The sequence below is a fragment of the Leuresthes tenuis genome, unplaced genomic scaffold (genome assembly GCF_036924035.1).
Source record: "Leuresthes tenuis unplaced genomic scaffold, fLeuTen1.0.hap1 SCAF_21, whole genome shotgun sequence".
NCBI lineage: Eukaryota > Metazoa > Chordata > Actinopteri > Atheriniformes > Atherinopsidae > Leuresthes > Leuresthes tenuis.
The window spans coordinates 11,653,798-11,670,558 of NW_027325375.1; the positions used below are offsets into that span (position 1 = coordinate 11,653,798).

Below are 16,761 nucleotides of genomic sequence, written 5' to 3' on the forward strand. Positions count from 1 at the left end.
TCACGATGGTGGTGAATTCCTTCGGGAGGTGGAACGGGCGCAGCGACAGCGTTAGCAGAGGATGGAAGAACGTAGTTGGAGAAGCTCTACTCGGCTGTGGGTTAGTTGTTTGTACCCGCCGACCTCTGGTAGTAGCGCCGAGCAGTTGTTGTTGAGGATCCATAGATCCATAGCAGTATGCATGTAACCCAGAAAGCCCTGTATATGATCAGCATCCTGGGTCCATGACTGAACAATAACAGTAAACAGACTATAGACAGTACGAAACACCAACTCAAACGAGGACGCTGAGAACATGCCGACAGGACATGTGACAGAGTGTCGCAGCAGAGCATGCGATGAAAAACCTCCAAGAACTCCTACAGAGGAGGAGTTGCTGGGAGCCAAAGTGTCCATCGGGAAGAGTACCCAGAGTGAGTGCTACATAGAGGAACTGAAGTGTATAAACTCAGGATCCAACATTCCATCTTCCAGCAGACTGTGGAAATTGCACCCCACATTGGACCAAGATCAACTTCTAGGAGGAGGCCGGATCGGACAGTCAGGTCTGAGCATGAACGAAACTTACCCTATCATCATTGCTGGTCGACACCATCTTGCAACCCTGCTTGTGTCTCAATATCACGAAGCAGTGAAACACCAAGGAAGACATCTCACCGAAGGTGCTATTCGAGCAGCAGGGTTCTGGCTGGTGGGAGCTGAACACTGTATCAGCAGTCTGCTTCACAGATGTTTCACTTGTAGAAAACTGAGGGAAAACCGAACATCAACAGATGGCAGCCCTGCCAGCAGAATGGCTACAAGTTGCACCTCCTTTCACCTATGTAGGTGTCGACGTCTTTGGACCATGGAACATTGTAGGTTACCTGTAACCTTGGTGCTATAATACTTTTGGTATATCTTACTCTCTGTAGTATGGTAGGGGCCACAATTTGTGGACATGTACTCGATAATAAGATATAACTAGACTGAATTGGCCATAAAGGGCCTAAAATTAGACAGTAATGATAATGGTAATGGTCATTATTAATATAAAACAGGGATTTCCTGCTTAGATTGGCTCAAGAGTGAAATTCTCTTTGGCCATTTCGACTCTTTATATTTACTGTGAATTACACAATTTAATTAGGGGATTATCGCTTAATTACTGTGTTTACTGTGACTATTTGATGATTTTAAAGATCAAGTAACGGAAGCTATAAAGAGTTCTCAGTATATATCAAACCTGAATTATCTAAGCTATGTCCCACAAAGCTGTCGGAAAAAGGCTGATGTAAAATTAAGGGCCCAGCCATGATTAAACATAAAAGCTATCAGAGTTAGTGGGTTGCCAGGGGAAATGTGATTAACGTTTGTGAAAAGTGTGTTTTATACCATCAGTCAGAGAGGCAATTAAGGGGAAAAAAAGGAGGCTATTAGAATACAATAAGAGGCTCACATCTGAACCAAAGTTATTTAGAGGTGAAAGGCTGGTATGAGCAGCGGCTTCATCCACTTGGTGCTCTCATCTCCACTGTGGAGGGGTCACCTTCTCAAAGAGATTATACAGAAGGCTTATCTCTCTTAAGAAGAAAAAACAAAAGGCAGTTTGGTCAAAATAAGTTGAGTGGTGGCATCTTACAGATTTTGAAATTTCTCTGGGTTAGAATTATTAAATTTTTTTATTCAATGTAACTTTTAAAGATATAAATTCTACTGTATTCAGTTTTAAAAGATTCTCTTTAAGGACAGTATCTGTCTGTTTTTCTTGCTATCATCATTAAAATAATGTGAGCCAGTTTTTTTTTCTACTCCTGTTTATTGATCCTACCTCTTCTTCAATCCCAGCTGACGGTAGCGTATAATCAGTGGTGACCAATACTCACAAAGATTGTGACTGACTGAATCAAAGGTCTATGAACAGAGAATATTGTACTGAGTTTAGAGCGCCTATAAGTAAAATTATTATTAATTCAGGCTGTTTCATGAACAGATGTGTGCTACTCACTATTTTCATATTCATATTTTCAAAAGTTTAAAGGGTAAATGTCTGATGCTGATTCTACGTATGGCAACCCACTTGAGTTGGGACCTCCTAATCTGTGGAAATCGATCAGAAAAACCTGGAACCTTGGGAGTGCAGCAACAAAAACTGAGAAGATTCTGTGAAAAATAATTCAAAATGTATGATTAAATCTATAATTTAAAAATATACATAAAAAATGCTCATTAGCCTAAATGTCCACAGAAGACAACAGTGCGTGAACATTATTTTCACAGTAAATAGAAAGGTCTTCAAAGAATTCAGCCACGTAAAGAACATGCCTGAGGAGGAAAACATATAATTTCCCATGTTAAAGACAAAACTTCATAAGAAATACAAAATTAACTCTGGAAAAGTGCTCTTTGGATGAAGCGGAGATAAACTTGAACCAGTATGACAGATAAACTATATTGCCAAAAGTATTCGCTCATCTGCCTTTACGCGCATATTAACTTACATCCCGTTCTTAATCCATAAGGTTTAATATGACATCAGCCCACCCTTTGCAGATATATCAGCTTCAACTCTTCTGGGCAAGCTTTCCATAAGGTTTACGAGTGTGTTTATGGGAATTTCTGACCATTCTTCCAGAAGCCCATTTGAGGTCATACACTGATGTTGGACAAGAAGGCCTGACTCGCAGTCTCTGCTCTAATTCAACCCAAAGGTGTTCTATCGGGTTGAGGTCAGGAGTCTGTGCAGGCCAGTTAAGACAACAAACTCGCTCATCCATGTCTTTATGGACCTTGCTTTGAGAATCAGAGAATCAAAGTCACTTTATTGTCATTACACATGAGTACAACGAAATTTCCCAGCAGCTTGCAAACGCATGCGCCAACTTAAAGAGTTGCAAAGGTGGGGAGAGAGGGAGAAAGGTGATGAAAACAAAGGAGTGGGGAGGGAAAAAACCCTGCGTCAAGACTATGCTCCTTAAAAGGAGCACAATGTGGATCCGGGAAAACAACCTCAGCAACACCAAGAACAGCAAACATTAGCTCACCATTCAACATAGAACTCAAAACATAAACAAACATTTGCTCGTTTCACACATAAAAACACAAAACACCACGAAGGCGTGAGATGGGGGTAAGCCCAGTGAGTTGCTATGTCTGGCTCTCAACCAATGTTTCAGCACAAGATGTCAACGTGATACCACAGCAGGTTGACATGGAGAAGTTCTTGATTGGGTCCCAGTCGGAGTTAACAATCACCAGGTGTCCGAAGAAGGGAGGGGGGAGAAGTAGTTCAGAACGTCTCACAGCAGTGATTTCAGGAGAGTTGTTTCAGCAGCAGCCCTGGCCAAGGCCGTTGCCAGGAGAGCATGAATGCAGATTAGATTATGATTGGTGGTTAGGGTGAGTAGTCGTATTTATGGACACGACTCACTCCGTTTGTCCATCCTGGTCACAAAAACGATCCATACGCCTTTGCAAAGCCACCAGCTTCTCCAAGATGTTATCCATATTGTGGTTAATGACCACAGTCTGAGCGCCAATAGCTCTGCCCACTGCTTCAAACATGTCGGGCAGCTTGGGGCCTTTGACCGCTGTCTCCGACTTCCGAATTTTGCGATACACCAGGGCCATGCCTAATCCAATCATCAGAAAGCCCATTATCATGGTTCCGAATATGTAGAGATCTTCAATGTCCTCGACAGAAAGAATAGATAGGCACACAACCCTCCATTTCTCCCAGGAGTCTCTCGTGTACCCAGCGGCGAACGTTCCATCAGGACAGGTGGGTTCCCCTGGACCCAAGCTTTTCGTAGCAAAGATTTTGTCAGTTGTGTTGAGAGACCAGCTGATCAATTCCATGATTTAGTTTGAGAGCAATGCAGAGAGAGACACTGAAGTTGAGACAGGACAGTACAAGACGAGAGAAGCAGGGGAGATATGGGAGAGGGCAGAATCAGGAGAGAGAAGAAATGAGACCGCCTTCGTTGAGAGCCGGAAGTAAGAATCTTTGTGCACTGGTGTGCAGTCATGTTGGAACAGGACGGGGCCATCTCCAAACTGTTTCCACAAAGTTGGGAGCATGAAATTGTCCAAAATCTCTTGGTATGCTGAAGCATTCAGAGTTCCTTTCACTGGAACTAAGGGGACAAGCCCAGCTCCTGAAAAACAACCCAACACCATAATCCTCGCTCCATCAGACTTTACACATGCATTCAGACAAGTATCGTTCTCCTGGCATCAGATTGCCAGATGGAGAAGCGTGATTCGTCACTCCAGAGAACACGTCTCCACTGCTCTAGAGTCCAGTGGCGGCACGCTATACACAACTGCATCCAACGCTTTGCATTGTACTTGGTGATGTATGGCTTGGATGCAGCTCTCTACGTACTGTTCTTGAGCTAATCTGATGGCCACATGAAGTTTGGACGTCTCTAGCAGTTGACTCTACAGAAAGTTGTGAACCTCAGCATACTATGCGCCTTAGCATCTGCTGACCCTGCTCTGTCATTCTAATTGACCTAGCACTTCGTAGCTTAGTTGCTGTCATTCCCAATCGCTTCCACTTTGTTATGATACCACTGAAAGTTGACGTGGTGCTTGAATTTATACACCTGTAGCCATGGAAGTGATTGGAACACCCAAATTTGATTATTTGGATGGGTGAGTGAATACTTTTGGCAATATAGAGTATCTTGGCTGCTAAGACTTAGTGAAGTAGAGAAATTTTGACTGTATGCTGCTTCATATTACAGACAGACAATGCATCAAAACAAATTGCAAGAGAAAATCAGGAGTTTTCAGATTGTCTGTGATTTCACAGGATTTTTGAGAAAGCATTTAAAATTTGGATTTATAGATTTTATTAATGGTTTAGTTAATTTACCAAACTAAAAAAAGGGGTTCTCTGTTCTCTACAGGTACTCAGGCTTTCTTCCACAGTTCAATAACATGCATGTTAGTGGTGTTCCTAAATTGACCTTTGGAGTAAACGTGAGTGTGCATAGCCCTTCAGATGTAATGACGAACCGTGAATGATACCCCTGTCCAACATGGTGGTTGGCATTCATCAAGTTTTTTTTCTCTTAAACCACAGACTGATGTTCCTAAAAATATAGAAACATTTTTATTTTACATGTCCAGAAAAAAATATGATACATTTCCAGTTTAATTATACAATTGGTTAAATATCCCAATACACTTACAGCTACAATGTCAGTAGAAAAAAATATTGGATATTTTTTCAAATACAAAATTTACAATCTCCTATACATCAGACTTCACACACCTATACCACATTCTGTGAGGGGCTGACACAGAGGCTTTTGACATAATAATCCTTTGAACTTCTCCCATGCTGTTCTGAACACAACATTATGGAAGGTCTTTGTTAAAGATGTATTTTGATATTGAAGTAAAAATAAATGGCATGATATTTACCCTCTCTTAGACAATATTGACTGAATCAGAGAATATTTGTTTACTATAACCATATTCTTACATTGTCACATTGTGGTATAAAGAGGAATTCATGTAGGTGGGTAAGGACAGCTGGAAATAATCAAAACAACGCAAAGAAATTGAATAGATTAAATGAAAATTGTCACCATAGAGATTTAAACTTACTCAAGTTACAGGTTCGTGTGATGAAAATATACAATGCACAAGCAATGGAGACGTATAACACACTTTGGTGAAAACAAAGCACACAAAAAAGAATTTGAAAAAAAAGAAAAATTCAGAAGCTTATTCTATTTCAAAGAACAAAGTGGGAGGCATTTTCAATTTTAGTTCAAATTGTTAGATAAATTACTGTTTAGAAGAAAGACTGAAAACAGAAGTTGCACCAAGAGTAATAAACACTGAGATCACCATGTTTTCTCACCTGTCTCACAAAATTGTTCATAATGTCATTATCAGCTTTTACTGGTGACTGACTCTGAAATCGAGAAGGAGGCCAACCATTAAAAAAGCCAAGTTTGTTGTCTGTGAATCAGAGCTTGCCCAACTGCACGTGGTATTTCACAAAATACCCCTCAGCTGACATGTACTTAAAACAGCAGGGATTGATGTTTGAGAAGAAGTCCACAATGTAGTTTCAGTCCAATATTTACTCTCTGTCTAGCTATTTTGGTCTCTACCAATGCCTAAAAAAACATCTAGCTCTTAAGCTGGTAATTGTTCCATTGTCTACAGCAACTGTCTTTGCCTGTCTGCTGTTTGCACAGTGTATTTACCAAAGCTTGGTGCTTTGCAGCGTATTTAAAATGTTACAGTAGGATGGACCATCTAATTATATACTTTTCCAGAATACAAAAATGTCACCTCCACATTATAACCACATTATTTCCAAGTTCATCACTTGAGTATTTCCTCTTGTAAACAAAGACTTCAGTAATAATAAATTTAAAGTACAGGCTCCTGAAGTATACACTTATGCAACAAACTGAACTAAACTAATAAATGCACTTGGAATCACAGACAAACAAGGACATCTACTGAAGTCTAACCAAACTACTTGGTCATAAAATGACTTGTAAAAATCAGACCTTTCTTGTTTTTGGACTAGTGGGTTATGCTGGTCTACATGTCTCCATCTTTGCTCAAAATGAGCATAGAAAAAAGTTTCACTCAAAAGAAGAATCTGATGCGTTTTCAAAATAATTAGCTTGGTTTAATTTGTGTACACAGACACTGTAAAGTTGTGACAGTATAGCCTGGAGGTGGGAGTGTGAGGACATGGGGCTACGGGAGTGCTAAAGTTGTTGGGAGGAATACATTTATATGTGATGAGATCGTAACATACGCAAGATGCCTCTCCAGTAGCTTAGCAAAGGAGAAGGTGTAAGGTGTAAGATAAAGTAAGCTACTGTAAGTCAGGGAGCATATCAAGGTTTCTCAAAATCAGTGTACCGTATCTAGGTTTCTGAACGGAAATTCAAAATATTTTACATGCACATCACCAAGATACTAATGGGCATGTGAACATCCGGATGTACTTACAGAGAGCTAGACAAGCTCTTACCTTGGTTCCACATTGAGGAAGATAAAAGACATACAAAGCTCTGAAACAATAAAAACACTGAGTCTCAGTAATAAGAAGTGCACTCAGTGAGTTCCTGCTGTGGGGCCGATGTTTCTACCATAAACTGTTAGACACTTTTCAGTTTTACATACAAATAAATATCCAACTGTTGAACTTAAAGGTAATGCAGTTATTGTCATGTAATATATCCAGGAATCATTCTCATTTAAGTGAGAATGATTAATACACAAAAGTGTACTAATGTCTGCTGTTTAAAGCAAGTTAAAAGAGGCAAAACTACATTTTCATAGCATGTTTCTCCTTGGACAGTGGAGTACAAACTTTTAGCCTTTAATCTGAAATTTTTTCTCTGTAAGAAATGTATGTAAAATTGTTTTGTGTAATGCATGAGAAAAGAAAAACCAAGGCAAAAGAATGGTTGAGACAGTTAAAACTGTTAAAAACAAAGTAAAACTTCGTACTTGCACTTGTGACTCCTTTTAATCCCAAAATGCTGTTTTTTGCATCAACCTCTCAAATAACATATGTACCAAACACAATGTTAGGCCTTCACATTAACAACACATGACCCATCCATCTTGCACTGCTGACCCAAACAGGACATCGTCTTAAAAGTCTGTCTGCATGAACACGTCAAAAATGAGAAGCGAATCACATCTGGATTCAGGCTGTAAAAAGGTCAGATGCCTGTTCACATTGGATCCTTCAGGATCATAAGGTTATAACCAAGCCTCCTGTAGTGACTCGGTGGTTTGAATCAACAGTCCCCTGAATGAATGAGCTGTCTAGTCATGTAGCTGGAAGGTCAGGAAGTAAAACACAGAAAATCTGGATCGAATTAATAAATATATGCTCTGTTGTTGGAAGAGCAAAATCAGGATTTTCTTACAGACTAACACAAATTAATGTTGATTTAAAAGTGCCCAAAACAAATAAAGTGAGAGACTACTAAGAGGTCTTTAGACATCAATTCACAATTTAAAGACATTATATTTTTTAGATGAGTAAATAATAACTTGACTGCCTTTGTACAACTTTTAACTAAATTATCTGAAGCATAAACTTATTCAAGGGTTATGTCCATGAATTTAAGTTTTCACAGTAGATCTAACTAACAGTGTCAAGTCAGTTTCTTCCCTAGAACTTGATAGTTCAGCCACATGATGGATAAGAAACTATTCAAAACAGCATGAAGTGAATTTTGCTTTCGAAGAAGGGTTTTCAAGTAAATTTTGCCAAGGGAAGACCGACAAGTATCATTCTTCTAGTCTGAAAAATGTTATGTTAACTAAATGAACAATGAGGCTTTCCATTTTTGGGGTCTTTTGGCAGCTAAATATGGGTCACCGTTGATTATTTCTGTCTGAGCAATTTATGGTCCAACTAGAATTTGTCATTGTGGTGGTTTGGCTGTAAGAGATGGAGTTCTGTATTAGGGTTTCTTGATATATTGCTTCAGCTCTAGCATTGTGGTATACATCATGTATGGAAAGCTTTCTATTTGAATGCAAAAGGGTATCAAACATAAAAACAAAACCAAAGAAAAAACAAAACAGAGACGAAGAAAATACCCTGAATAAGGTATGTAAGAAGATATGACATTTTCATTTGGTTTACTTTGTGATTTGTGATCAAACTGGCACAAATTGTACATTGTTTTACTTCACAAAAATCTGATAAGGGAACGGGTGAAACACACAGATGACAATATCCTAGAACAAAGTGTCAAACATGTACTCATGAAAAAGATCAACAAATAACAACAACAAAAATATTAGCTGATGCACAACAATCAGAACAAAAATTTGAAGAAACATTTAATTGAAAACAGAAAGAGACATGGTAAACAACAGCCATTCCTTATCCTAAGAAGTGGACATAAAACAACCCAGCATTATGTCAAGATTACAATACAGGAAAGGTCCTTTAGGGCTACAACTAACCTTGGAAGGCAGGAGCTACTATGGTGAGGAGAAAAAGTCTCTTTAGCTCTTGTCACAGCAAGTAGTCACATATGTGTTCACTTTGAAAGTTGCACAAAAGAGTCAAAGCCAGCAGTGCATTCACTGTCCAATACCATGAGTCAGTTCGGCTTCAATTTTGTTTTGATTGTTTAAAAGTTACTGAAACATCTTCTGCAAAGTTACTTTCTCCACTGAGTGAACTGTCCCTATCGTTAGTGTGGACACATTTGAGCACAAATACACAAGATTAAATCCTCCTTTTGCAAGGCACTTACATTTCATTCAAGTTCATAATTTTTAAGTGCTTTATGCAATTTTATCCTCAAAATTTGTCTTAATCCCAAAGCTACATTGGTGAGCTTATCCAGTCCATCCCATATTCGTCTCTCCTGCTGCTGACACTGTACGCTAAAGTAATCAGAGCCAGCTCGTCTGCTGGCCAATGAATCATCTGGTCTGTCAGTCATGCAGTCAGCCAAACAGGCATCTGTTTGTGATGCTGCCTGCCACTTTGCAACATGATAGGATCATAGCTCAGTCGACTATGACAAGATAATTCTGGTGAGTGACTGGGAGTCAGAAGGCTGGTCAGTTTGCATCCAGATACAAATGTGTATCACTGTGTTCCACACAGACATAACATCTGGTCTGACTGCACCATCACAGCCAACAGGAGTCAGACTGTACATATTTTAGCATTAGACAGCACTGGCCTCTGAGGAATGTAAGAGGAACATTGCACACTGACAAATCTGAGAATGACTTATCAATAAATACGGTAAGAATGGCAAAGAACAAGGAGAAAAATTAGCTGCACATGTACAGAAGGTGGTGGTTTCTTCTCTTTACTTCCTTTGTCAACTTCAACCAGCTTCAATCAAGGCCACTATACTCACAGACACATGAGGGACGGAACAGAGGGCAGATTAGGGTTTAGGAGAATCCATTACCCGGGTGACTTTTAGAGTGGTTCTGGCTGGCTTCACCGGGTGTCAGTACAACTTTGACTCAGCATGAGCCCCCTCTCTCACCCCTCTGGGCGGTTGTCAGAGCTGGCAAGTCATAAGGGTAACAGAGAGAGAATGGAGAGGGTGGGCAAAGGTGCAGTCATGCAGGTATATGGATACAGACATGGAGAAGGAGAACACCGAACAGATGGGAGGGGTGAGAGAGGGAGATGGGGGATAAAAGGGAACAGAAGGAAGAAAAACAGACTAAAAGAATGAGGAGTAACGTCAGATAACCGCTCAAAAGCAAAAACAGAAAGTGAGACAGACCCAGACAGAATAAATACATCTAAAACTAAGCCACTTTTAAAGGCAAACTGATCAGTCACAGATTAACCCCAACTCTGTCATTTCTTCAGCCAATGTGTTCAACCATATTCCCCAACACATCCCATCCAGCTTCGCTAAGCACACAAAAAGAAACGTCTGTCATCTCATCACCAGGAGCACCCCCATTAGCAGCAGCTGCATGGCTGCACAAATCCACTCTCAGACACTGCAGGGCGTCAGTTTGTGCTGCGGTTAAAGTTCTCCAGCACGGTAGTGTTGGTTCTCTCAAATTGCCACTGCTGGCTGGGGGCAGAGTGGTCGCATGTGTTCATGAAGACTCGTCGTTCGTTTGGGTTGCTGTCGATGCAGCTGTTACTGACCGGGTGATAGAGACTTTTGTCCTGGAGGATGATAATAGAAACAGACAGGTCAAAGGAAAAATACATGCTGCATTGTCAATACTTACATTGTTAGTTTCCATTATTTGCTAGATTTTTCTTAAATAAAATATTATTTTTCCTGTTACGCACAAGAGTGTTGGCTGGTGTCTACTTTAACATTTTTTCTCCTGTAAATTTGCTCAATTTAAAGCATACTAACCACCACCAACCACTATTATGTCCTCTTGCATTATTCAAGAGGAAGTTTTGTTTTGCTGAGGGACTACTTCCTCTGAATTAATTATTTTTGGAAGCTTTTATATTTGCTGTTTATAACTGCAAACACTTGTTTGTGTCCACAATAAACCCCAAAAATGTCATACAAATTCAATGTGGCTCCTGTGTGATAAGCGCACTCCAGCAGCATAATGAGATCCTAGAAATATCCATCAGCTAGCATGTACAAAACTTTGGCAAGCAAACAAGCTGCCTTAAAGTAACTTATTTTTAAACAATAAAATGTGCAGCTCTGTTTAAAGAAACGGAGAAGAAAATGTTGTGAAAAGAGAGGCTGACACGCGGGGATCTTGACACTGCCGGCTGTGAGCCTGGTGTACCTTTCTGTAGCGCCACAGCTGGTTGCCCCTCATGCCGTGACAATCATACAGTGTGACGGGGCTGTTGTGGGAAATGGCATCAAAACAAACTTTTTTAGTGTGCATGGGGTCGCCCACCCGGATGTCCTCTCTCCAGCCGAACGTGAATACCTGCGAGGAGCACAATGGTACTAGTTACATGAATTCTCATGTTCAAATTCGGAAACTCTAATTCAAAAGATAAGGAACGACTCAGTCACAAGAAAACGCAAACCTTCAAGTCTGATCAAATCAAACTGAAAAATGTATATATGATTGCTGTTTAAATCAAAGTTTAATTGATTAAAAATGTTCTTTTAGTTTTATGAAACCAGCTAATGATATAGTACCATGATGATGATATGTGCACCTTTTGCAGTTTGGCTTCAAACCAAAGTTTTCAAGGGTCAGATAAAGAAAATCTGGGTGGACCACATGGATCTTAAAAAAGACACAAAAAACTTTAAATCACTGTAAGGGGAAGGTGTCCAACCTTATGTCCAATATGTTTGCAGATGACATCATTACATAAGAAAAACATGTTAATGTAATAATGTAATTACTGATCAGTTGTCAATGCATCCGGAGGGCATCATTAGACTGCTCGCATGGACATGGTTGATGTCAACATTAAAAAAAGCATTTATTTGATTTTCTCGTGGAACATGACCTCTTAGCAATGGAATTAGATATCAAATTTAGTGTTCAGGCAACCAGACAAATTTCTGAACTCAAATATATATTGCCAAAAGTATTCACTCACCCATCCAAATAATTAAATCCAGGTGTTCCAATCACTTCCATGGCCACAGGTGTATAAACTCAACACAATTACTATTATATTTTATTGTCATTGTAGCGTGTACAACAAAATTAAAAAGTATATTCCAGTCAGTGTATTAAAAAAAGGGAAAAAAGTATATAAAAACAGATGAATAAATAACACATACATGCAATTATAGCATCGATCTCTTGAAAAAAAAAAAAAAGTAACTTTAGTTCTTTAGTTTAGTTTTAACTTCTTTAGTTTATTTTTCCTGTTTATAAAATTCTGCTGGGCCTTTTTTAGCAGTTCCGAGGTGTTTATGCCCCGGGTCAGGTCCTGCTCAAGATGGACTCCCAGGAAGCGGAAGTCCACCACCCTTTCCACACTGTTCCTGTTGATGTATAGTGGAAGGATATCAGTTTTCTTCCTGAAACCGATGATGACATCTTTTGTTTTGGAGGTGTTGAGGAACAAATTGTTCTCCCTAAACCACACTGTCAGCGGCTCTATCTCCTCCCTGTAAGCGGTGTAATAGGGTGTAGTTGTAGAATAAAGGGCTCAGCACACAGCTCTGTGGGGAGCCAGTCCTGAGGCTCAGGGCCGTGGATGTGTGTGGGCCCATTCTCACCCTCTGAGTGCAACCAGACAGGAAGCTCCTGATCCATGTACAGGTGGATTGTGGAAGACCCAAGTCCATCAGTTTGCCCACCAGTTTTGGGGGAGGATGGTGTTAAATGTAGAGCTGAAGTCAACAAAGAGCAGCTGCACGTAGGTCCCCTAAGTGTGGGCCAACATCATTATATATATATTGAACCCTATGGATTAAGAATTGGATGCCACTTAAGTTTATATGCGTGTAAAGGCAGATGAGGTAAATTTTGGCAAAATAGTGTAGATCTGTTCAGAATCCAACAGTGATTAAACCCTGTGAATTTGGCGATGTTGGGATGAAATATGTATGATTTATAATGAGTTTTGTAGTCATGGTGTGATATGAAAGTTTGTCACATTGCCATGGACAGACCCTCCATCCAAAAGTCACAGTTTTGTAAAGGAAGCTTCAATTTGTTATCTGTCTTCTGAGCACATTTGGAGTAGATAGGGTGAAGTAAAAAGTCCCAAGAGCGAAACAACTTCCTGTTGCCATTGAGCGGGGCTACTGTGACAATAAAAATTTGACATAGAATTCAGTTCAGGAGCTGGTATATACCTCTAAGAGGATGTTTTGCTTGTACTAATATGTCCTACCAATTTCCATACAAGTTCGTTAAAGTGGCTAGAGGGGCTGCACTTTAGGGGCCCTGTACAACTACAGATACAATAAGGCAATTGGTGATTGGGCCTAATTACATATGTGGATGTCATCATAAACACATCAGTATAGGAAGTTGTCCAGGACAACTATTAATCTATATCAACTAATACTGAAAGGGATCTGGCCGAGTGGTCCATTCTGCCAGCATCGTTACGGTTAAGGATTGCCATTGTTAAAATGAATATTCTGCCCCCTTGGAATATCTTAAGTACAATGGGCCTCATGCAAGAACATTTTCGTATTTTTATTTTAAATTTCTCTCACTTTTTTCGTAAGAAGGTCTCGTACGAACACGTCAGGGCAGATTCAACAAATGCTCTTAACTTCGGAAAAAGTGTGTAAACGACCTGCGTAAATGATGAATGCCACCCATGCTTATTTAAGTGCACGTGCACAAGGATAGTAAATTTGCATACTCTACGCCCCAAAATAATATCATATAAGGCTACGCTTCCTCTCACCTGTGCCAGGAAGTGTTCGAGTGTTGAGTCATGAGAATGGCATCAAGGCACAAAAAGATCCAGCAGTCATCGGGTGAGAGGCGGGGTAATATACAATACATTAGTCAAGCAAACTTGATTCGAATAACAGCGGACTATTTTACGAAACTCCTACGACAGGTCTGGACCACTTGTAAATTCTGTTCGTACCTGAAAGAAAACTTCAAATACGAAAACATTAGTGAATGCGCAAATTCTCTTTAATAACTTGTACGCACGACTTAAGAATAAATCTGTTCGTGCGAACGGTTCTTGCACGTGGCCCAATAATCCCACTACCTCCATCAATGAAATTCTGGAAGAAACTTGAGTCTTTAATTTAACAGTACTTTAGGAACAATAAACAGCCTGGTGTTGTGGACTGGGGTTTTTGTTTTGTTTTGTTTTCATATAGGTAATGGCTGTAGTTATGTTTGGGTTGTTTCCTTTTTTCCTGTCTCACCTGCAGGGCAGGCAATGGCTCAGGGGCAGGGCTGACTGACCTACTTTTCCTGAGGAGCAAGGAGCACAGCAGAGTACACCTGGGTTCAATCCAGCAATCACCACTCTACTCAAGAAAAGCCTGGTTCACCACATCCCTGCCAGATGATTCCATTATGAAGCCATGCCTGGGTCCTCGCTGACAATCAGTCTCCAGCCACCAGCCACCGCCGCCTGCACCGCCGCCTGAAGCGGCCTTTTGAGTTGTTTAGTTTTCAAAAAACCTCTGTTTTTGGACTGCCACCTGGTCCCCTGCCCTTTTGGTCCACTCTGTACACGAACCGTCACATCTAGGCTAAAATTCACTACCCTGCAACATACCACAAGCAATGGAGGTCTAGCAGAGTCCCCATCTTTAAAATTAATCATATGGTCTTTCAGTTACATGCCCTTTAGAATATGGATGGACCCATCATTTACAGCCCCATGGAGAGAAATACAACAATAACAACAACTTTTTCGCTCCCTAAGACCGCAAGACTTAGCCTTTGCCGGTATCTGTCTAAAAAAAGTGTATATTAACCTATGGCCCTATCATCACAAACATAGTAGTTGATTTCAAGCAGACAGACAGGCTACATTACACTAACGAGTGACACAGGCATATCCCTTTATGGCACAACATGTATTGTTGTTTGTAATGTCTGGTAATAAGCCCTTTGTCTGAAGGCAGTGGAATGAGAAGGGTGTTTACACTCTCGAGCATAGAGTGATGTCAAACTCAGGCCAGCGGGTCAAATCTGGCCTGCAGTGTAATTATATTTGTCCCGCGAGATAATACATGATTTACTTCATGCTTCCAACAGTGGAGAACTTTAAATATTCAAGTAGAGTTTTTGAATCCCAGTGGGTCTTCTCTGAGTGAAGTGCAATGGGGATGGGGGCACTCAGGTCTGATTGGTCACTGATACAGTAAAGTATAAATTTTGATTTAGCATTTCATTAGAGTCAGAACTGCATAACTGGGACACAAAAACAACCAGTGATTTAATGGCAAAAAGAAAGAAAAATAATAGATTAGACCGTTTTAAATTAGTCCTGAAAAGCTTGTAGGACATTAATAATTCTTGGAATTTTTGTTGCACACCTGACCATGACTCCAGCTCATTTCTCCCCGACTCTTCACACAGCTCTCCAGGCGGATAGGACTACCAGACACAAAGTGTTTGCTCTCCATACACATACCACTGCCCACATTGCGGATCTAAAATACAGAAATTAAAGAACACTTGAGATGTTTAGATGTTAGTAAACAGAAAAGATAATTTAAGCAAGAATTTAAAGTCTTCAATGGTGGTCGACAGTTGGATGGTCAACAATCACAAAGGATATTCTGAACAGATATTGTGGAAGTAGATGTAATCTGAGGTACACTGTTAGTTTGGTTTATTTCAAGTAAAAATGGGCCAAACTTTGATTCTAGTTGAAAACATGCCTTTTGTAGCTAAAATTTGGTATTTTGTAGATAATAGATCTTCACGAAAGAGACAAAGGGGCACTGTACCTCTCCCCATGCAGCAGCGGGAGGCTCCACTGGTGGGTAGTGTTTAGGCAGATCCCAGGCTACTTCATTCATGAACCACTTGAAGTTCTTACAGTTGAGCTGGTTTCGGAGCTCCTTCTGCATCGTCATGTCTCCAGCTGAGAGGTGGCGGTACTCAGGTCGACGCTGGTAGATGTATTCTGCATACTCATCCATCCATACCTCTGCAACACGCTTTAGGTTCTGAAATCACAGTGGAATTATATTTTACTTCCCTCTTTTATATCACATCCTATATATCTAAGTTACTTGCATTTTCAGACAAAAACTAAATCCAATCAAATTAAATTCCATTTTGTTTATATAACACTAACTAACAAATGTAATTTTAAGGCACTGTAAAGATAAAGTCCAACTGAAGCAAATTTCAATCCAATTCATTGTAATACAAGCAAACCAAATTCGTTAAATTCCAAATTAGTCCAATTCATACAAAGCTAATTAAAAAAAAGAAAAAGACAAAGTTGTCTAGCAAAGAACATGAACAGATTGCATTCTCTTCTATTCAATCTCCCATCCCGAGCATGCCCGAGGTGACGGTGGAAAGAAAAAGTCCCTTTTAACAGGAAGAAATCTCTGGCAGAACCAAAACCAAAAAACCATCTGCCTCGACCTGAGGTGAGAAAAAAAAAACTCTTTATCAACTGCCCTTTCCAGCAAGTCAGTTGTGCATGTACAAAAGTATAGTCAAAAGCAAAAACTAGAGATTCCAAAATGTCCATATTAAATGCAAATGATTCGCACAATACCAACTTTTTTTAAATATATCTGTATTTTTTTTCAATCATAATATGAAATCAGATAATGTCATCTATAGTGATATAATCTGATGCTGTCCGTTTCCTCTGAAACAAGCCAAACTGTATACCGTTTCCAACTT

General features: G+C 39.9%; 1 protein-coding gene across 1 annotated transcript in view; it reads right to left on the bottom strand.

Annotated features, from left to right (window-relative positions):
* Positions 1-5,078: 5,078 nt before the first annotated feature.
* Positions 5,079-16,761, bottom strand: part of galnt10 (polypeptide N-acetylgalactosaminyltransferase 10) — a 113,208-nt gene continuing 101,525 nt past the window's right edge. Inside the window, exons 9-12 of the mRNA XM_072374894.1 lie at positions 15,843-16,064; positions 15,426-15,542; positions 11,260-11,409; positions 5,079-10,663 (exon numbers count right to left, since the gene is read on the bottom strand). Of these exons, the coding sequence (XP_072230995.1) occupies positions 10,499-10,663; positions 11,260-11,409; positions 15,426-15,542; positions 15,843-16,064 (654 nt within the window). The 3' untranslated portion in view covers positions 5,079-10,498. The remainder of the gene's footprint in view (positions 10,664-11,259; positions 11,410-15,425; positions 15,543-15,842; positions 16,065-16,761) is intronic.